This window comes from Temnothorax nylanderi, unplaced genomic scaffold (assembly GCF_030848795.1).
Source record: "Temnothorax nylanderi isolate EJ_2023f unplaced genomic scaffold, tnyl_v1.0 TNYL_tig0023_pilon, whole genome shotgun sequence".
Taxonomy (NCBI): domain Eukaryota; kingdom Metazoa; phylum Arthropoda; class Insecta; order Hymenoptera; family Formicidae; genus Temnothorax; species Temnothorax nylanderi.
In genome coordinates this window covers 836822-860603 of record NW_027249085.1, presented here as the reverse complement: position 1 = coordinate 860603, position 23782 = coordinate 836822, and the positions used below count along the sequence as shown (strand labels likewise).

Below are 23782 nucleotides of genomic sequence, written 5' to 3'. Positions count from 1 at the left end.
TACCTAGGTTTAAGGGAACTGTTATCACGAGTGCTTTTACGCAACTTTTATGAGAGCATAACCGTAGAAAAATCAATAAGCCGTAAATATTTCGTGCCATGAAAAGAGCTAATTAGAGAAATAGTCAAAACTTTTGCAAACCAACCTGTCTTTCATCTATACAGTCGTCAGTGATTTTGCGTGTAAATTTAGATAATATATTTATATGTAACTATTCGTTATAAATAAATTATGGAATCAGGAAATCATGAGAACGGATGCACATAAAGCGTGCCGCGCATTACAAATGGAAAAGAATATATTACTAATATTTTATCTCGCAGATTCTTTCATACAAAAGATAAATCTTCGATTTTATTCTTCCTTTTGATTCACTTTTTTTCTCAGCAACTAATGTTTAAAACACTAGCTAGTCGAGTTTGAAAAGGAAAAGTATTATGCGTATACAACATAATAAAAAGCCTGTAACGGTATAGATCGCTGAATTATCTGAAAACTTCCGCGATCGGGTCGTAGTTCAAGCGCTGGGAAAACACGCTCCAAGCATAAACCCATTAATCATCGAAGTAGGAGGCACCGATGACTGATGAGATACTTAACTTAACTCGCATCTAGGTGGGTCGAAGATCACTAACGCTTAAAAAGAAAAACCGATCGACTTCGTTTTCAACAATGGAGCTTGCATCCGCATACATCGTTCAACCTGACTGATTCTAGTATACTCCTATAATGTATACATATAGAAAAGAACGAATATAAAATAAACTAAAAATTTGTCACATCAGAAAGGTATTCTGAAAAATCTAAAAGTTTGTAAAATTTTTACATAATTCATGCTTATAATCCTAGAATACATATAAAATCCAAAACAGAAGCACATGTAGGAAATACAAAACGTAATACAAAAAGAAATTTTATATAGAATATGTATAAAATATTTTCTCTATTTTCAAATAAATTTTTATCTCTCATGGGTAAGACATCGATGACTGATAAGATATTTAATTATAGAGGGTTCAAAGATCACTAACGCTTCAAAAGCTATACATAACGACTATCTTCTATTCCTATCTTTGTATCTATGCTATACACGAAACGCTTTCGGTATTTCTATTACAGGAAGAATACTGAGAGTTTATATCGCGATAGACTTTCCCCAGAAAAGATTTAACGCGTTATACGCGTGGATGGCGAAGTTTATTCGTCTCGCTCTTTCTCTCTCTCTCTCTCTTTCTGTAAAGTTAAGTAATTGGAAGGCCCGGTTCTAGTGATTTATCACCGGCTTCTTGACGCACGAAAGGGCGCACAGGGTTAGAGAGGAGGCTGGCGTCTCAGGCGGAGATTGTTGCCGCGTTGACCAATGATCGATCGTTTCGATAGACGCAACGCTATTGTGAGTAGCCGTATGTTGCTGGTCCTCGCACCGAATGGTGATTAAGTGATTTCCGCGAGAAAAATTGCGAGCCAAATCTACCGAGATGTCGGCTTATCTCTTTGCTGTAAAAAGTATATCTCACTCGGCGGTCTTGTTACATCCAAACATTTTAGTCTGTTGTAATTTCAGGCCAAAACGATATTAAGAAATTGCGCAGGGAGAACGAGCAGCTGCGTAGGGAAATATGGAGTCTCAGGGACGAGTACGACAAACTTGAGGATATTTTGAAGAAACAGAAGAACCGCGGCGAAAGCGAAGAGTACGAGGTTGGCACAGTTTGATTTTTAATTGCTCAATACTATAAATAATTCACACTAAAACTAATAAAACATAATGAGAGTACATCAATGAATGGAGAAAACTAGCAAGAAAATTCTCGTTTGTTCCTATTTCTAAAAATGTTAGCTAATGAAAACATAACACCATTGTTACGATTGACATAATTAACGACATTGTTGGAATCATGTGTTGGAATCTATCGCAAATTACAGGATCGCTCCGAGGAGGATGACGGCTTGCAGTCGGACTTCTCCTGCGAAGAGGACGAAGAGGAGGACGAAGAGGAGGACGAAGATAACGAGAAGCCGATAAAGGACTTCAACCAAGAAGAACAGCTAGAGAATGCGGAGAATCAGAAGATCTCTTCCGAAAAGATGAGCAGCAATATGCATCGACTTCACGTGGAGTTCGACGATCTGTCGGTTGTCGACGAGGAAGAGGAGCTTAAGAGAGATAAGGAGAAGATGGAGGCGACACCGGAGAAGGGCCAGGAAAACGAGGCTGTCGGGCATCCACCCCCGCCGATCCTCGGCCCCCGGCAACTTCACGATAACATCCCGTTTTATCCGGCCACGTACGAGCCGACGAGTGGTTTCAGCGGAACCAGTTATTACACCGAATGCCCGTTCGAGTTTCCGAGTGCGGTGGATTTAATGCTATCCACGGATACGTCCGCATTATTGGCTTCACCGTACTCCGGATTACAGCCTGATCCATTGATCCCGCTGGCCAACTTAGACACCGCTGGTCTGGAAGTGGCCGATCCGAACCTACCTCAAATTCACGTCCCACCCATCGGTTGGCAGAACGACATGGTCTTTCAAAAACAAATGCCTACTTATACGGGTAGCATTGCCCCCGTCACGCCAACAACGGGGATAGGAAAGCCGGACTCGCACCCGATAATAGTTTCCTCGTTGGGAAGCTCGGTGTCGCCATCAAATACTTTCAGTTTCCTAAGCAGGAGGAACGCAAGTACGAGACAACCCATGAAGTTTCATGAAACATCAGCTATTCAAGATTCACGAACGCAATTTTTGTGTTCCGAAGAAGCGGTCGGCAGAAACGTCTGGAACGTGAATTCGCCTAGATTCGCTGTGGCAAACAGAGAAAATAATACGCAGCGAGTTGAGAATATCGAAGAGACCACGATGCCGGAAAAGCCTAAACACTTCTTCTCACAGCAGCCTTTCAAACTGAAAAGACAAGAAGAAGAATCACCAACCGCTAGTGTAAGTTATTTTGGAACCGGAACTAGTTCGAGTAGCGGTAAAACAGCTTCTACGGTGGTTTCTAGGACTAATCCTTTCGTAGGGTTGAAAGGTTCAGCGGATATTTACGTAAATGGTGCGATACCTTGTGAAGACGCGAAGGATAAGAATGATCCGAGGACATTTTTGAGTACAGATAACCTATTGACCACGGATAGCAGAAGTGCTCTGGGCAGTCAACTGACAAAGTCGGTATCCTGCCAAGATCTCTCGAGCGACTCTCAGAGTGTCGCGCAACAATTAAAACTAAATCACGTCGAATCTCAGACGCTTACGAAAAGTGATAATACTCTGGACAGTATAAGCGATTCCTCTAATAAACCGTACAAGAGTCATCTAAACGTGACGTTAAAGGTACCGCGAGTCGAGCAAGCGTCGAGTCCAGATACACCAGAGATACCCAACTTACCTTCGATAGATTACCGTCTCTTTAGGAATCCTTTTTTAAGAAACTTTGATAAGAACTGTCCTAACTATCAAGTAAAACCGAATCCTCCTCCCACCGCGACACCACTCTCTATTCAGGTGAACGACGACGGCCTGGCTTATCCGTATTCTATGCCGGGTTACGGTCGAGGCGTTCACCTGAACGAGAGATTTCGAGCTGCACACTTGCCGGATCAAAGTCGATTGCTGATACCCAGCGACCAAGTAATGAGCGGCAAGCAGGATATTCAAGTGACTTCCTTCGAGAAACCGAGTCCTTGCAATTTGATACCTTCCGCCACGCCTTACGATCTGACGAGCTTGAGAAGATTAAACGCGAATCGATATCTCCAGAGTCAGAATCTGTACCAGAACGGTCCCTTCGTATCACGAGGACCTGGTCAATTTTATTCGCAGAGATATGGAATGATGTACTATGATAACGTCACGAAAGTACCGGCGCAAACGCAGACGTCGATTGACGGCGATTCGCATCACGAGGACGAGGAGACGATCAGCGCGCCGAATTCGCCGAGCGGACAGAGACGGAAAAAAATCGTGAAGAAAGACAAAACTTTAATTAAGGATCAAAAACCGCTATCGCCGACTGTACAAAGAAAACTAAAGAAACAAACCAGCGCCACGTCGACAGATACACTCGATTCGGCTGGAAGAATGACGCGGAAGAAACCGAGGAGATTGAGCACGACGACGCCCGACGTACAAGAGAACAAGAACGAGAGCAGGTCGTCGTCCTCGGGACAGGACTCGCCGCGCAAAGATCAAAATCGAAGGGTGTCTGTCTACCTCAATTCTAAAAGACGACCGTCTCAAGCGTCATTAAAAACCTCGAGGAGTGGTAGTGTCGATGCTAAGGACAAGCTCGCGGATGGTACCGCGCTGAATTCGGAACGCGAAAGAACGAACTCGGTCAGCAGTCGAGAAATTACCAACGTGAAAACTCGCAAGACTAGTACCAGTAGTGGTAATGTGCCATGGTGCGCGTGTTGGGGGAACGGTTGCATTTAATGAAAGCTGCATATTTAATCCCACTCAAGGATGTAACTAAGGAAAGCAGAATAAATACAAGAAGTAAAGCGTTAGCTAATTTTAATGTCAAAGTATTGAATATCAATAGTTTAGTTAATTAGTGCATTAATTATTATATAAATAGTATCAATTATTTTTGTGAGCGATGTTTTATTTGTGAAATTAATCTTTATACTTTAAAAAGAAATTACCGAGTTTATCTATGTACCGTTATTTAAAATTACCACGAAGATAAACTATAAAACATATTACTACGCTATATATTATCATTCATTACAAATCTCAGAAATTAATATTCATTACTCAATTACTCTAAAGAAGAAAAATTGGATCGTACTTTCAAATCAGCGATTTTTTCCATCGAGAAGATTAATGCGCCAGATGCGTATTAATCTAGTCACATCACTGATACCATCTGGATATCTTTCAATAGTCTGATCTCGTATGCATCTCGCGAAACATTAAAATGAGAAGCTATCGCTGGAACCGGACGCAGTGGCCCTTATTTATTTAACACAGCTGCGATTTGTGTCAACATTGAAAGGTTCTTGCTACTTTCTGGTCCTCGAGCCGAGAGACGACCAGGTCGACTAAATAATTCGAAGGGCAAATACCAAAGGGAAATGCTGATGGGCCGCGGAATGAATTCAGGAAGGAAGGCCTTAACTTCCCGTTGCTGGTGTAAGGGAACCGCCATTGTAGCCGGTAACGCAGGTCGTAAAACAAGCACAGACAACGGTTCTATGGTGTTACTAACGCTGTCACAACGGGGTGACAGTTGTATCTAAACTAGTTCTGCCAAGAGACCAGGAAGACGGGCCTGCGTCCGCTCTTAAGGCAAATTTACTGGGGTTAGCAAGCGCAAGGCTTCTCCTAAGCACGCGTGCGAATAATGGTATACATTCTCGAATTATGTAGATTTTCTAGTAGCGATTATTTATAATTAGATTTCACAAACCATATGAAAGTTGGAGGTATACCTAAAACATTAGACATTTTTAAAAGATCTTTTAGATTGTATTATTGTCATGTTTTAGACAAAGAATTTTGCGAATTTAAAATCAAAACTTGAAAAAATTCTTGTTATGACAAAAACTGTTATCTATCGTTCATTATCATGCGCATTAGTTATAAAAGTATTACTCTTTATATGCTGCTAAACAAAATACTATATACAAAATATTATTTCTAGTCATTTGATATAGTTATATATTTTATTGCATTTTAACGTTTTAATTTATTTAAAAAAATTACAAATAGATTCTACGAATATGTGGCAATAAGTATTCTACGCATTTACAGCATTATAGCTAATTTTTAAAATAATAATGATGAAACAGTAAATGTACATAAGTAATTGTATATGCTGTATTAGACTAGCATAGTATACACTTTTGTATATAATTTGTATATTTTGATAATTAATTTATATCAATATATATATTTATGTCCGACGTATTTAATGTAAAGTTATATGTATAATATTTTAGATTTAAAAATGTCAATGTTAGAAAGAGTCTATAGAACAAATCTTATAAAATGTGTTTTAATAACGCGTTGTACTTTTATACTTTAAGCGTTTTAAAATACAACATCGATGTATTTTGTACTCAAGTAAATTATTACTTCCTATATTTCTAATGACCATTAGGTAATAATACTCCCAGCCATTCTCACATTATATTCCTGCGAATCATCGATTATCCGGTTGCGTGAAATTTATTAATGGCCCAAGGGGTACAAGGGAAACTTAGCGGCAAAGTTCGCGACTATCCCTTCGCGGAAACTTCTCCGCGCCGTTATTCGTCGTTCAATTACACGCGAAAATGAAGAGAGAAAGATACGAAAAACGAGAGACACCGTCAATGCTCTTCAGATTTTATGATAGAAAAACATAATTAAAATTCTGTATAAATAAGGCAATTATCTTTCCGCATTGTAAAATAATAATTACTATTTTAGTTAAAATAATAATTAATAAAAAATAGATTTTATATTGCCCTTGCGTTTGATTTAGTTTTTTATTCTTGCATTTAGCAAGAGGATATATCGATATAATCGATATATTCATCGTAAATCTTACGGTGCGTGTCTTCTTTTTTAATTTAAGAATTGTTCTAAAAATTATAATTCTTATGTTTCAAGAACTTTGTTATTTTCAATCATGTTGAAAGATGTAAGATTATTTATAAATCTATTTGAAACAGACGAATTTCTTAGACACAGGAAAAAGTATTTCTTAGCAGGAAGATTTAGCAACGGATATACGAGAATAATATTATCCGACACAGAGAGCACTCATCCCACATTTCACTAATCGCTGCTGCAACATCTGGCAATATATTTAGCGCACTTGCGAGCACGCGGAAGTATCAACCTCCTAAATTACCGTAAACGTGATTCGTATTCAGAGAATCACGTTCACGATAAGAATTGCAACTAACAACAGCGAATTTAAATAAAAAATGTCGGTGATATTCGAGCAGATCTTTGCGAGAAACTGGGAAGAGCTGGTTGGGTCGCGTACGACGAGTGTTAGCGATGAGGGCGGCAAGGAAGGTTGCCGGTGCAATTAAAATGCAAATCGTCCCTTTTCCCGCGGCCTGTCCGCTAGACCATCTTTCCAGGAGGTTTCTGGTCCTCTCGCGTCCTCGCAACTCTACACCATAATGGTAACGCCGTCACCGATTAACTTGGAACTAGTTTAGGAACGACTCGACTCGACTCGACTCGGCTCGGCTTCGCTCGGCTGCGCAAAGTCACACAAGGAGCGGGAACAAGACGCGGTCTTTCGCTTGGTCTCTCTCGCAAAGTGCCACGTAAATGGAAGATGGTACGTTAATACGGTCTAACATCATTTGCAAATGTCACTGCGAGACGTGCTCCTGGCATCCAACGCAAGGTACGTGAGAGAGGTACGTTTCGTCTTATCGTAAAAGGGACAAACCCCTCGTATTGCGGCGAATGTGGAAATTATAATAGAGGCTTCTAAGATTGTTTTAATATTATATTTTGCCTGAAAAATTTGATGATCACCCGTATGCATCGTTTTATTTATATATGTTATAAATACAAGTCATATAGCCCACTACATATACATTTAACATTTTTGTACTTTTACTCATAATTAGTTTTATTCATAATAGAAAAAATTCATAGTTTAGGAACGTCCATCCTTTATATTCGGGATTTTTCTCAATATTTTTCAGGTATTCGAGCAAAACAAGAAAGAATTTAATAGGATTACGCGTGAATTTCAAAGTTTTATTTCATATTTCTCGCGCTCTGCTCAAACGAACAAATCGTTACCGAGACGAGTATGCAGATTAATCGCGAGGCAGCGGCAATATCGCTGTCATCTGTCTGCAAAATAACTACGGAATGCGGACAGGCCGGAAGTAACATCGTATTGTCTTCGTGGAAATAGCGCGGAACAAGATGGAAGAGACAGTACCTTAATGGCCTGATTTCATTTGCAAATGTCATCAAGAATTTTCACTCCACCCGGCGATGGAAACGTCTCGCGTTTCTCATGCGAGATGATAAGCGTAATAATGTGCAATGGCATAATTCCCACTAACGCATGCTACTCAATTAATTATGCGGAAGAACTGCTTCTGTTCGCGTTCAATTTACAGATTACAAAATACTGCATTATGTCCCGGCAAATGCAAGCGTGTCTACAAAAGTACTATCACGAGTAATAATTAGAGCGCGTAATAATAAATGAAACTGACTCTAAAAATATATTAAGCAATATATTAAGAAGAAGCAATTTCGAAATCTTGTTCAATTTTTATGAAGACATTATGATGTTGGAAAAGCATTGTTATAAAAAAAAATTTAATTTGAAGTTTTCTTTCTCGAAAAGATTTGGTTTTCAGTTTATACAAGGTTACCAATCAACTTTGTCGAGATATCAATATGTAAATATCAATTTTTCGCGTAACCATAGAGCAACGCTAAAAAATTTAACTTTAACTTTTAAAAAGATATGTCTATAACTTTGGCGATTGTCCAAGCATATCTTTATTTGCGCGTGTCTGAGTTATCGTGAATCCTAATTAAGGACTGATCGTCAGCCAGTATTCATAAATATAAAATGTGAGACGTGATTATCCGCTGTTACAACGTTCGTTAAGATAATAAGCTTTAATTATGCACTTCACATAAACCTTCTATGAATTCCGTTAGTGTACGATCAGGTCACTGACAGCGGACGTGACGGCGCCAACTCAGATTTTTGTAAAAAAAAAACCCCCTGTTGAAACGATTCACGGTTCCAAAGAATAAACATGTGCGGTATGAGATGTCTTGTCATATTAACTCTAGTCATGGAATAAATTACACTCGATAATTTCGTCCAGAAAAGTGCGTGTATAAATTTGCATAATAATTTTCAATGAAAGGATACACGATAAAGAAACTTGGCGGCGATATGGCGATGTTCCTGAAAATTTTGCGAAGAAAAAGACGTCAAAGGGGTGATCGGCTCGAGTTTCGTTCGAAAGAAATTTCTGTCTTTCGAATTCGCGAAAGCTCTCGCAAGAATCCGCAAATCCGTCTCTGTCCTCGCTGTTTCCCCGTCACTTTGCGTTATGAACTTTCACGAAAGTTTCGCGAGCCTTTAACTTGAATGCGCGGACCTTTTGCTCCGGCGGAAATTTCACGTAAGTTCCATTACGTTTTGCGCAATTTTACGATTATGTTTCCGTAGTAATCAGTCCTTATTGCCAAACTTTCTGCATTTAAATATAACGGACTCTTTACTTTATGTGAGCGTACAAAATTTAAATTAAAACTTGCTCAGTTGGTCTTATAAATTGATAAAAAGTTTAGGTGAAATTACATATGTAACATAAACTTCATCGGTTAATATAACTTTTCGTGCAAACTATCATATGCAAAATATAAGTATCAAAAATAATTTGAAGCAAAGAAAATATCTCAACGTGCAATCGAAAATGTTATTAAAAAAATATCTTTTAGAGCTATTAAATAAATGCATCTATATAAATTATATTTAGTTTTTTCTTCTCTCTTTCCTTTTCTCTTCTTTCGTATTTTATGATAAAATTTTTCGATAATAGGAAAAAATAATTTAATGATAAAAATATACTAAAGTTATTTTGCATATTACAAAAGAAGAAAAAATGGAAATGTTCTTGGAAAATGTTCCTGGCACTTACAATACATTACATTTAGAGCCCGCGATTTAATTTGACAGGAAAAATACGCAGTAAATAATCTCTGCGGTAAGGATAATGAACATTGGTGCAAAGATAATAAATATTTGTAGCCGCATAAGCTTAAAAAATTTTTAATAAAATTCGGTCGAAATCAAGTCATGTGTGTTGCGGTTTCGTTTTTTTACCGAGTAAACGAAATAACTAGAGAGTTGTCAGCCCCTCCGGACAGGAAATTCAATATTCCCGCTTAATAAGCAGGATATTTGCTCGTGTTGTATGCCCCGGTAATATTCCGTAATACGCGTTCAGCGTGGTGCTTTTTTATACGAACACATGCTTTTTTCTTTTTGGTGATTCGAAATAAGCAGTAGTAACATATTGGCGGCTCTGCTTAACGGAATAAAAAGCCAGATACATTATGCATCTCGACCATGGCGTGACATTTAGGTCGCTTTAAAGGGGCTTTTAGAATTCGCTTATTGAATATTATCGGAAATGGAATTATACATACCGCAGCGGAACGAAAATAAGTCAAGATGAACAGATAAAACAAAAGTATTAACAAAAAAAGAATTAATCAGGTCAAATCCGAAATAATTTATCGAGCAGCATTTTCGATTCAAACTATATTACAGATATCAAAGTATCTGTAGATTGTAAAAATCGGACTTTATTTCATAAAAAAATATGTTTTAAATAAAATTTATATTTAAAAATTGGATTATTTTAGTTAAATTTATATCACCGGTAAAAATGTACTTTTTATTTCAGCTGCCTGCAATGCTTTCTATTCAAAACCTCGTGCAAAATAAATACCTATTTTGCTACAAAATACATATCAATTTGTTTTTTTAATAAAATTTAAACAAACTTGTTTAAAAAATGAGCCATTATTTATATAACGTTATCAAATGCAATGTTAACTTGATTGTTTAAAATACTTTTTATTGGAAAACTCTATTGCAGTTATAAATTATTAAAACGATTAAATTGATTAATAAATATATATTATATTTAGACACACATGGGAATGCTGTGACATAAATTTACAATGAATTATGGATAGGTCTTAACCCGAGACGCGCCGCTCTTTTTAACATTTTCGTGTGCGAGGAAAATGCAATTTTCTCGAATAGCGTCAATACTATAGCAAGCTGCAATTCGATCGTGAGGAATATTCCGCCAGGCTTTCAACGCTTTCATCTCGAATGCTCGGCGTTTCAAATTTACTATAATATCGTCCGAGAAACTTTAGAAGGTAAAAGAAGAAGAAAGATATTATGGGAAGAGCACGAGACCGACGTGAGGAGAATTAAAAGGATACCGATGAAGTGGTGGTCCCACTCCACGTCCGATCGAGAGGGGTTTCATCAACGGAAGAGCTAATTATCGCTGCTTTGTATTCAGCACGCGATGCTTCGGGACGAAGATATTTATGCATTTTCTTTTTCAGCGTAAAAGAAAAATTGATGTATTACTCCGTCGTGAGTGCCGATAATCACATTAAACTAATTATCCCACTTTTTTAGTTGTAACACTCCAATTCCCGAGATGCAGTATACGCAATATTTCGTATGAATGAACTACACTATCCTGATATAGTCACCGGCGAACAACGTTTCGCAAGAGCGATAAATCACGCGGCACGACAAGTGTTGTGCGAGATAAATGGATTACCCGAAACACCGCGGTTTAATACGCCGTAAATCAATTTCCTGGCGTAGATGTTTTTCTATATCGGTCCTGGGATCGAAGTCAAACTATTTGCATTTATAACAATTAATCTCTCTTTGCATATAAAATAGTTATTCCGCAAAGCTTTGTTTGACATTACAGACGAGATATCTGGGCGAGATATCTACCACATATAGACTTCTTAAATATGTAATAACGCGTTTCTACTAAAATAAATATAATTTACTTTTAATATTTTTTGATTTCTAATATGTATATATATATTTAGGGAAAGCGCGAAGACCGTATATAAAAATAAATATTAGCTGAAGTTTAAATAATCTATGTTTTCAATTAAGTAGAAATAATGTAATAAAGATGCACTTGTGTAATCTTTTAAATATCTAAATCTTTCGAAAATTTTAAAAGACGCCATTCACACGGAGGAGCAAGTAAATAAATTTTTCTTGTCTCAGGAAATAAATGTCGGGGATATAGAGACGGGCTCGAAACGAGCTTACGTCGTATGAGACCCCGACGGGGCGCAAATTGAGTCGAGCTAACGATCGACGGTGACAAAACGTTTCGGGTGCCTCGCCGTGCCAGAACGGGTTTACTCGCACTCATTAATAAGCGAGAAAAAGGAATCCCCGTTTCCGGAGCACTTTTAACGATCTCCTGCCTCTTTCGTTCCGTGGATCGAGCGTTGCGATACGAAATTAGCCCGGGTTGTTCAGGGGGATCAAGGGTGCGAGCGGGGTAGCGAGCGCATTCGTGGCATTTGTGCCATGCGAACTGTGCCTAAATATACATACACGCGCCTATGTAGACACGCGTATTTGCACTCACACGCGTCTAACGGCGCGCTAACGCGAAGGAAGGGCCCATCGCGAAAACGAATGAGCTTATAAATCAGCGGTAACGATCGTTCCGCAAACAGCTCGCGCGGCTAACCAGTTTCCAAATTAAATATGTAAGTTCACACCGATGACTATCTCGGTCATCGAAACGCAAGGGCGAGGGTGCATAGATATGTACTAAAAAGCTGTATAATCAATTATAAAAATACCATCAATTTGAAATTGACCTCCTTTTCAGTAAAAATTTTATATTTTATTTAAATTTAAATTTAAGTAACTTGAGATTCAATTGACGAAACTGTACTAAAATTTAAATTTTTACTTCATCATTTAAATCAAAACATTATTCATAAAAAACTTTGGATTTTCAACCACTTATAATCCAAAAATTGTCGATGTCTCCTTGACATCTTTGTCAAGGAAAGGTTGAACTTTACACTGTTCGTGAACGAAAGTTAGATAAATCAGGAAATCTAGGATATCCTATGCGCATTCATCTATTCTATACGAAGACGCGTTATTCTTGCGCATCTTCCCAGAGCCGTCGTCGTAACCTGTCCGAGGATTCGTCCTGCTTAGCATATAACAGCAATAAAGACGAGATTTATGCGTTTGATACAATAACCGAGAAGATTCCGATCGGTTCGAGCTGCAACAGCTGGTCGGCCCCTTCCGACGCCGAGAGACCGGCGTCACGTGCATGTGCACGGGCTAAACGGTTCGCACGTGCACCTTCAATAACTAGACTTTCCAACCCGCGCTAGGTAGTTACGAAGTTTCCTGCGGAATTAACCGTGCGACGTGTTGAGATGTATAAGCTTAAGCTTTCGCGGAACGTAGGTCGACGTACAAAACTAACGGCGGTAACGGCGATACAAGATTGCAAAAAATATTTATAGAGAACTGGATAAAACTGCTGGAAATAAAAAACAGTCAAAAAATATAAAGGCAAAGTACATATTTTTTAATAAATCCGAAATTAGAAAATGTGGCTATCATAAAAAACTCACTGCCAATTTATTAAAAAATTTACGACTAAAAAAACTTTAAGAAAAATCAGATATCTAATACCTGAGAAACTTACGATCGTAACAAACTGTTTAGTTCGATTATTTCTTTAGTAATATATTATATGACCGGACATAAAACTTTGATACCCTTTTTTCTCCCTCATGCTCCTCACTTGGGAAGCTGAGTGTGAGAAATCTGTTCGGTCAACTTATCGGATTTATTTATCGGTTTGAACACCATATGCCACGTTCGAAAAGAAAATAGCCGAGTGAATAAAAAAAATATAGAAAACAGGTATTGTATTAACACCTGCGTTTTACACGGTTTTATAATATCTGCAATATTACGGTGTATGTAAAACGTAGAAAAATGTATCCATTATTTTCGCTCGATTAAAAATAATACTACTTTAGACTCAACTTCTAATGCATTACTTGATCTTACAATTAGACTTGGATTCGATGAATGTTGGTTTCTAACGCGTATCACTATGCTATTTCATATTCGTGTGCACGGTTTAACGCATCCCGTGGAGGTGTCCGGGCCGAGAGACATTTTTTTCAGTCTTTTTATCTCACTCGTGTCGACCACACACCGTCCCGAAAAACCCAATTCGAACGAGCAAGCGTTTGAAAACACACGCGTACATAAATATCGCATACACGAGGGAGAAAGAGAGAGCGAATCGAGCGAATGTTTTTTGCAAGACCACTCCGGCGTGATACCTGTGTGGCATTTTACGTAATTGTAGCGGAATAAACGCGGCTTCGCTTTGCATATATACAATTCATCGAGAGATGCGCTGCCCGTGCGCGGAGATCGTTGCACATGTATATATGTTGCACGCGGCGCTGCAAAATGTTTGCTCAGACGAAAAATAACGAAAGTGCATGAAATTTATGTCGACGCGACGCCAACTGCATGGCCGTTTCAAATTTACTTCCGAAACTTCGACGGGATCGGTTTGATTGATTAAAACAGCCGACTCTGCTATGCGCTATAAAATTACTTTTATGTATAGATACGTTTTCCTTCGCGATTACGACAACCGTATTGATAATAAAAAATTGCTTTTTGCTACGATATTTTATCTACACGGTAAAATACCTTATTATCTTATAAGTAAATACATTTTTTAATTAAAAAAGTGGAGAATGCCAATGTTGCATTAAATTTTATATTACTCTTCACATTTTTGCAAGTTCAAAAAAAATTTTTAATTTGCAAATATAGTATATTATTACTTCAGAATAATTTATGGTATAATTAATTGCACTCAATAAACTAAAAAGTTTATAAATTAAAAAACTCATAAATCTAAGTAAATATTACTATATGTAACAATAAACTAAATAACAATTTTACATATCTTGTTATATGATACTCATGATCCAGCATCATTATTCATAGCTGTCTAATTAAATTAAGCCTTTATGATGTACTTATTACTTTAAGTGTGATAAAAAATTTGTAACGATACTTACAGAATTTATTGATATTGGTCTCTTATAAATAAGTAAATCAATAAAACATTGAAGGCGCTTTCACCACGAGAGATGGATTAATATTCTCTGCCGACGATGCTCGTAAAATGATCTCTATCTTTCTCAACCGGAGGTCATGCAATATATCTACCTTTTTTTTACTTCGAGCAACACATTTATTTTATGATATATTCAATAATAGTGTCATATGTCCACATGGCTATAATATATCTCAGTACATGATTTAATCGTTAAAGCAAACTTATGAAAAATAAATTTAAAAACAAACTTAAATTTCTTCCTTAGAAAATATAAAAAATAAACACTTGTGTATTTCTCCCAATAATTTAACAATTAAATAAAATTTATTCAATTTTGACATTTCAGATTAAAGAAAGAGTATTTACGGATTTCAGTCACTAAATGTGCATAAAATAAAGAAATCTAAATATCAAAGTTTGTAATGTAGTTAAATGCTTTGAAATGCACGATATGATTGTATCCGTTCGAGCCATCAATTTCTGATCCAGATTATCCTCAACGAATTATGTTACCGACCACCAACTAAAAATCTCTCGCATGCTTCTTCAAACCTCGTATCTTGTCATTCAAACGTGAACAGCTTTGATAAGGTTTCATCCTTCTCTTTACTTCCGCGAATGAACGCAGGAGAAATCGAATCATTCGACCGAACCGCGTCGTGAACCCTAATTTGCATTTATATCGATTGCACGCCATAGGCGAAAATATTAAATCCATTTTCGTGAGAGAAGAAGAAAGACAGACTCGCCCACGCGATACGCGCCGCCACGTCCGTTGCTTTATGAGAAGCTCTAAAAAAATCAATCATGCAAGACGACGTGACTTGTCGCGTTGCGAACGTATACCATTCATTTTGCACGAATATTTCAATGAATTCATAAACCTATGTTTTTATTACGGCTATTATTACATCCTGATGCTTTTTGAAAAATTTTTTATCCTTACTTCTCATATAACTTTGATATTAAATAACAAATATGTAATAATAGATTATTACATAATTAATATTTATTCATAGAGAAATACTTCAAATATTTTCTCTACAATATATAGATAATAATTTTTCCTTTATATATTACGATTTTGCGATAATAAAAAGTAATATAGCAATTAATATACGTATTAATTATAAACCACATTATTATTCTAAATAGAGAAGTTAAAAAAACTGTTTAATAGATAAAACATTGATACAAAAATAGATAGATATTTTTTATATATCAAAATATCCTATAATTCGGGGCAACTCGTTACACAAAAGTCAGGGACTCGGTTAAAACCGAGTTAATTAATACATTTTATGTTGTCTGCTCTATAACAAGCATAATTGCAGGGAATTATGTTGACGAATAGATATATAACTTCACTAATTCAGGCAAAGTGGGATTAAATATAACATATTATATACATGTGCTATTGTACGTATATGTTATACGCTCAACGAGCCATTCGTTAGGGCTCGGCTCGTTAAGGGAGATCAATAATTGCGATGAATATATGCGCATTTAATATTCATACAGAATGATGTCACAGTCTCTTTGTCAGCGCATATCTGAATAATGATCCAATGATAATCCTTGAATGTTATTAGATACCTGTCCAAATGACGAAAATCAATGCTCGTGTATATGAGCATATCAGATCATTAATTCGTGATAAATTAATCAAGTTTTTTCTCACGTATCACTAGCAATTGGCGTTAAGATTAGTGATTTATTAATATCAAGATGACTATTATCAAACTCTCTAAACTTCTAAACCATAGAGATGCAACTTATAGGCATGTGCGGTTAGCGTTGAAGAGCTCTAATTAGAATATCACGAGTTGTGCATGACAACGCCGACGCCGACGCCGACGCCGACGCCAGCGAGAGAAAGTTTCGGCGCTTCCTAGCGTGACACGGGGATTTCGTTATCCTGACGTGCGCGCCCACATATATGCCGCATTCCGCCGCGGTACAACAACGCTATCGTCTCGTCACGTTGGCGTCGAGAGTGTGGATTTAGGACCGATATAACGGCGCGAGCGAACCCGGCTTTAATATGCATGCGATGCGAGTATCTTAAGACGCCGCGTGACCACGTGTGATACGCGCTCATAAGGACTTAAAGGCCTCCCACTTTTTCCGCAGAGCACTTTAAACTGTATTCATGGTATACAGGATGTCTCACGCTTGCCGGATGTCCTTTTCAGAGATTCTACACCACCTTGGCGGAACAATCTGTCTGTGGGAAACGAGATGACGATCTATTCTTCCATTGAGTCTATTTTTCACGTGTTAAATAGATAAACATTTCAACAAATAAAACAATAAATTTTTGTAAATTTTGACATTTACTAATAGACAAAATGTTTTACAACTTGTTACAGAATTAATAAATTAAATCTAATATTAAAGTCTTAATTTTTTAGAAAATCGTCATTATTCTCAGATAAACTTGTAGCTGTGGTTGAAATTATAGGTTTGAGACACCCTGTATATCAGTAAGACGGCGCCCGACTTGCTTCAACCCATGAATCATCGATTCATCACGGACACACCTCCCCATTACGTTCATCGTGTTTTTCCTATTCCACGTGTTTCGTCGACCAACGCGTGAAATGCATGCAGCTCCCTGTTACGTCGCACGGTATTTTAACCTCGTTCATATGACATATATTTCAGCTTTTGCGACTGTTACGAAATAAATTTAAAAAGCGAGGTTTTTCAAAAATATACTCATTTTTAGAAAGATGATTATCACGTTATCAACGATTAAACAAACTCAAAAACGCTTTATTCTTATTAACGACTCTATTCTTAATGACGTTGTTGTATTATTTATAACTATCTTTCTCTTATATCACTAATCAATATTTACTCAAAATATGTAATCGTTGCAAATAAAAGAGAATAAAGTTAAACGGATCAATTAATATTCTAAACATTAATTCTTTATAAAATTAAAGAACCATCTTTTATTCAATTTTACAAAAAAAAATTAAAAATTGAATTAAATCATATAATCATAATACAGTAACGCACAATTTCAATAATAATAAAGTAAATTTCGAGATGTTGAGTATTGTGCCGAAGTAAGTAAATTGTAAAAGCTAAAATTCCGATAAAGAAGCTAATCCTCGCTGCGTTATAGAGGTATTAAGACATTTTGCCTTCGCTCTGATATAATAACACAATGGAACGCAATTACGATACAACGTTACCGTCGTCTGTTCAGTACTGATAGGGTTAAACCATGGCTCAGTACCAAATTAACGTTTACGACGGCTCGCCATTCAAGCCTGGCTTCAAGCCTAGCGTACAATCCATTCAGAAGAGCCATTATTACCCTGAATCCGCCGCGAATCGGCTGTAAGATATATTATCTGGACATGCCTCAAATATAATTTATTGTTATGCCGTTTATGTGTGCGTAAATTATGGCATCATTTTAATTACTGGAAAATTAAATATATCAATAACTGACGTATTTATATCAAACATTAATAATTCCTAGATATAAGAAAAAATAGATAATTGTATTTAAAAAAAATTAATAAAATATATTATATATTTTCAATTGCAACGACGAAAATAACGAAAAATCACGCTGTACTGCCGACTGCGTGCAACTCTACAATAACTTTGAAGTTTTTTTCAATAATGACCAAACTATATTTATTATAATACGGTCGGAATTATAACAAAGTTGAAAGCCCGTCTCCCAAAAAGAATATAATGCTAGGCAATAAAAATAAGTTCTTGTCTACATTTAGGAATCTTCATAGATTCAGTGAATTGATATTTTGTATAATATTCATTTTATCTTCATTCACGGTTATTAAACATATTTTATATGCTTATACATGTAACTTTTGTATTTACGTCGAGACACATTAGACTTAGACCGTCCCATACTCTATGTTAAAAAAAATTAGCACATTGAACTGGGTGTAGCGGAGCTAGTAAGTGCACCTGAGCTCGGTGCACGTCCCTCTCTCTGATGTAGCGTTCACGAATATAATATGCTCTACAGTATACTACATCAGCCGTTGCCACTTGCGTCCGTTGTCATTTACATATGTTGCGACGCGAATGGTGTACGACAGCTCCGTAGACAGCGAGATATCGCGAATGTGCGAAAAGAATGGGTCTCTCTCACCCTCTCGATTCTCACGCTGCAGGTCTCTTGCGTTTATGAGAGAGTGAAAGAGAGAGAGAATTCAGGAACCCACTCGTACACATTTACGCTGCACGAGGGAGTATCCACCCTACCACGATACGATTATCCACGTCTGCGGATGAGGTTCAAGGGCTACTCGGTCGGGATTTTAGCTGCTCCACGGTTGAATACGTCGTAATTGGTTTCTGCGGTGACACCCCGAGAAACCAACCGCCGTCGTCGCTGAGAACCGCCGACCGGTTTCAATATCAGTTGATTTGCGAAGCAAACGTCGCTCGTACCGCAACCGTGACCGGAAATCTAGATACGCATTAAGACTCGATAACGTCTGTTTGTGAAAAGAAAATCTCTCGTAAAAGCACATATCTCGTTCAATACGCGAGCACCCACGGCAGCTATCTGAATGGTTTACCGATTCCGTTATTGAAGTCTTGTGTTACAACACGCTTACAATTTTACTGTTACTATTTGCTGTATATACAAAGTGATGCAGTAAGATTGGGCAGTAAGATTTTTACAAGTGCTCTCATAAAAAATTTTTAAAGAAGTACTAAAGTCGTAATTTGCATAAGAGATTATAATTAATAGTGATAGAAAGCTAGATAATTAATCTTTCATCACTTTAATTAAATCTTGATTATTAATATAGGTAAGGCCGACTTCACAATAATTAAATGCGTTAAATGTACATTACGATTATTGATGAAGAAAAGATTAAAGTAATCAACAGCATTATTAAAATTCTCGCCTGCGTACGGCTTGCAATGCTTAAACTTTACGACGATGCCGTAATATTAGCTTCGCGAAGTTTAGATTTAATCATTTGCATAACTATTGCGTAACTTTAAACATCATTTTAAACTTACTTCGATGAGAGAGCTTATTAACCGTAACTGAATAGATTACAATGACTTTATGAATTATAGAAGAACAGAATGTGTGTAACAAAAAATGTAACTCGATATTAAACCGTTATTAAGGCTTATGGACCGTATTAGGATAGTTGCGATATCACCCTAACAGAATTTTCATAATATTTTAACGATGCAACGTTTATCTTAGCAAGAATAATGCAATCTTGATGAGTGATCATATTAATTCAGAGATATCTCTCCCAGGAAAAGAAAGAAAATAGCGTACACTGTAATTTTACTAGAAATATTGACCAACAGATCTTCGCAATTTCCGGTGTGAGCAAAAATTAATTACGAGTCGGAAGTAAATTAATAAATCCTTTCAAGAACGACAGTCAGGACTATGTAGCAATTTGCGGGGAAAATATGCAGCACGGAAGATCTCGGCGAACTGAAAAATGCGCAGCGGAAAGTCTAAATGGTACCTTGGGGAACTACTAAAGTGTTTTCGTGACGAAAGATTTTCGGCGCGTGGGGAAAAGAGAATGAGAGATCCCCGTGGTTTCACGTTATATATAGACACGTGTCAGCACGCTCGCACTTGCTCGGCCGTAAGGTACGGATTCCTTCGTACGGAGCACGTAGCGATTCGTGGGGTACCTTACGAGCTGCCTGACCAAAATTCATCCCCCAACGTCCCTTCCGGGTCCCAAGATAGCTATCTACCGCATGTGAAGAAAAGGTGCGTAAAATGCGAAAGCAGAGAATGTGGGCGAATATATCCCTAATATCGATGGAATGCGAAACAGTCGAAACTTTATTTACTCCGGATTACAGATATTATATTCTCCAGACGAATATAACAACATTAATATGATAAATGTATATATCGATGAATATTGGATCTACGTTTACTTCTGTATTTGTATAAAATGCCCTTATTATGCAAAATGCTTCGTGTTCGTAATCATCGCACAATACTTTATATTCCGAGAACGAGAGTTCAAAATCTTACGCGGCTTGAGAGTGCGCAACTTTTATCATTTACTAACTTTGATCGCTTATAACTCAGAGACTATCGTTACTTCAACATTTTCGTATTATGATTTTAATCAATCTCCAGAATATACACACACACACACACACACACACACACAATTAAAACATTACACAACAATTACGAGAGATTATGTATATATCGAGTAATAATTAAAGTAGCTACAAGTTAACATTCTTCATTTTAGTAATTACGGATAATTAAAACATTTCCACTCTCCATATACCGCCAACTATATCGAGGGTAAGTTAGCTAATAACACGCACATTTTCGCACATAAATTATTCGTAATTGAATTACGCTGCCACTTAAATAAACAGGCATATTCTGTTATAATCGCGATTAATCCCACGAAACCAGGATCCAATATATTCATATTATTTCGCGCGATAACAGGCACGGATCGAACTCTTTTTTTTCGGCGGCGAGTCGAGGAGGCTAACGAACAGTTTCAATGAGCTATAACGTAACAAATGGCGCTACGGCGATCGAATTTGCAATTAGTCGCGCGAGAGGCGAAAAGGGCCCGTCGCGTTGCGCGAAGTTGCAGTTGGCGACCAGGTGTTACACGCCCCGGTATTATTTTCAGGGCGCTGTAACGGTAACAAATGGCACCTGACTGGGTGCGCGATTAATCGCAGGAGACTCATTTAACGTCGCGTGCCTTCGAGAATTCGGGTCGCCTTACCCAACACATTACAAATTCATATTTACTGTTTAACGAGATATATCACCTCGTCCTGGATACGCCCTGATTAATTATCCTAGCGCGAATAGTAATGCCAGTCCCCCAGGAATAATAACTGTACCATATAATAACTGTACCATAAATCGTGCAGAGATTCGCGTATAATAGAATATCTATGTGCTTTATTTTATAGAACTCATAAGGTACACGCACAGTCATAATTTCATCGTCTGTCTAGTGACAAACGAGAGACTGAACTACCATACACTGGCATTAAACATCTCAAAATATTTTTTCGATATATATTTTTTCGACTTTGTTGATGGATATTTACGCGCAAAAATTGTATATTGCACAATCTAGTGCTTCGTTACCTAAATACTTGTTATACAGACGCACAGATTGATGAGAATTTGATTTCTATTTATAGGATTGCGATTCTCTCGACAGCACCTCTTTCGCTCCTCCTTCTCGCGCATTTTTTTTCTCTTCATCCCGCGAGTGGCATCTGCCCTAATACTCTATTACGATGCAGACGCGCCAGGAAGGAATCTCGAAAAGAAAGGCGTTCTTACCGGAATAAGGGAACGACGGTTCTCCTTGGTGACCCGACTTTAAGCATTTTTCCGGAGATTGCGGCGAGATTTATCGACGGAAATAGGAGACTCCAAATTGCGGGGGTGAGTAGCGGGCGCTGTCTCACGTGCGATATTTACGATCGCGTTCGCGTCCATGAGACTCGGAGGATCGAGACCGGGACGACGAGGACTGCGAGGACGAGGAGAGGACGATGACATTCCGCAGTTTCGAGCGGGCGTCGTGTACATAATACCGATGGCCCGATGATATCGGAAATTCTACACGGCACGAAGAGAGGAGGAGATGCGCGCGTCTTCACATGCATATGTATACACACATATATATCCATACGCACATGCACATAACCGCGTGTCGTGTACCACCCAGGGGGTAGTAACTTTATACCGGCGGGATATCGAACCCTGGAGATCTTCCTCTCCTCTGGATACGGCCGGAATATCTCAAAGAGGATGGACCTACCTATATCGCGCGCGCGAGATCCTATACCGCAAAAGTATTTACGAGGGCGATCTCGATGTAATTGGTACCGCTTAAAGAGTTACCATCTAAAATTCTGCGAACAAGCCGACGATAAAAAAACTGGAACCGCGATGATGAACCGCTCGCGTGATGAAAAATGCATGTGGCAGGATATTATACGTATACAAAACACTAATACATATCTCGCGTGTGCGCGTGAAAAAATGCATACTATGTATTTCTAAAAAATATTAAAAATAGAAAAGCTGTATATATAAATAAAGATAGCGCATGTGAGGGAAAAAAGATATTTCAAATATTTTGTAAAATAATATATGTAGCTCTCTCTTGAAACAAACAAATCTTTTATCGTATAATAAAACAGAAGAAAGAACATACTGTAGAAATATAAAAGTTAGTTGTTTCCAGAAAGTTTAAGTGACTAAATATTTCACTAAATCTATTAAAAGTTAAAATCGAAGGCACTTCCTGTATGCACAAATATAGGGCAGTCATTCTTTAGAACTCCAAATGTTCAACTTCGTAAAATCGAGTTCGCTACTTTAGTACGGAAAAAACTTTGCCGATATAAAGTTTCGCCGACATGTTGACAAGAATATAAAAGAACAAAGATATATAAAGGCAAAAAGTAAAATATCGCAAACAACGAGCTTAACTCTCGTTTTCTTAACGAATCAAATGTGATTCGCTGCGGAATGGAAACTGCATTAGCGCGATCTCGTTGCAAGTAATCGGGGACGTGCAGGCCGGAAAGTAATGCCGCGTTCGCGAAATGTACGCTTCCATAAGCTCGTAAACGGATTTACGTTGATAACACGCTACAGCCAAGCCGGGTGGAGGATAAAGCCTACGCAGTTTGCCATTCGGCAGGCGTCTCGGCAGCAAAATTGGCGATAGCACGTGTGCAGAGTACCGAAACGGAATCAAGGGAAAGCGAGAGTTCTTAAACATTAGGCCGAAGAAAAGGGACGCCACGATTCCGAATAACGCACCGGATGAATGGGCACGGCGTTTAGGATAAAAGGTCGCGGGCAGAAATTGTGCGAAATCCAGAGAATTACAATTTCGTATCGACGAAGACTTTTCTCTGTCGGCAAGAAGAATAAAATTAATTATTTTCCTATACGATTCACAATTGACGACCATCAATAAAACATTGTCGCGAGTTAGTTTTGCAATTCGAATAAAAGTTAAGTTTCTTGATACTTTTCCAGACTT

At 37.7% G+C, this 23782-nt stretch overlaps 2 protein-coding genes across 7 annotated transcripts in view; one reads left to right on the top strand and one right to left on the bottom strand.

Annotated features, from left to right (window-relative positions):
- LOC139769552 (uncharacterized) overlaps positions 1-6460 on the top strand; it is a 34858-nt gene extending 28398 nt beyond the window's left edge. For all 5 annotated transcript variants that reach the window (XM_071700705.1, XM_071700707.1, XM_071700706.1 and 2 more), the window contains 2 exons: positions 1565-1701; positions 1927-6460. In XM_071700705.1, coding sequence (XP_071556806.1) covers positions 1565-1701; positions 1927-4440 — 2651 coding nt within the window. In that variant the 3' untranslated portion in view covers positions 4441-6460. The remainder of the gene's footprint in view (positions 1-1564; positions 1702-1926) is intronic.
- Ror (tyrosine-protein kinase transmembrane receptor Ror) overlaps positions 1-23782 on the bottom strand; it is a 231417-nt gene that overhangs the window by 184772 nt on the left and 22863 nt on the right. The gene's annotated exons all lie outside the window — the stretch shown is intronic.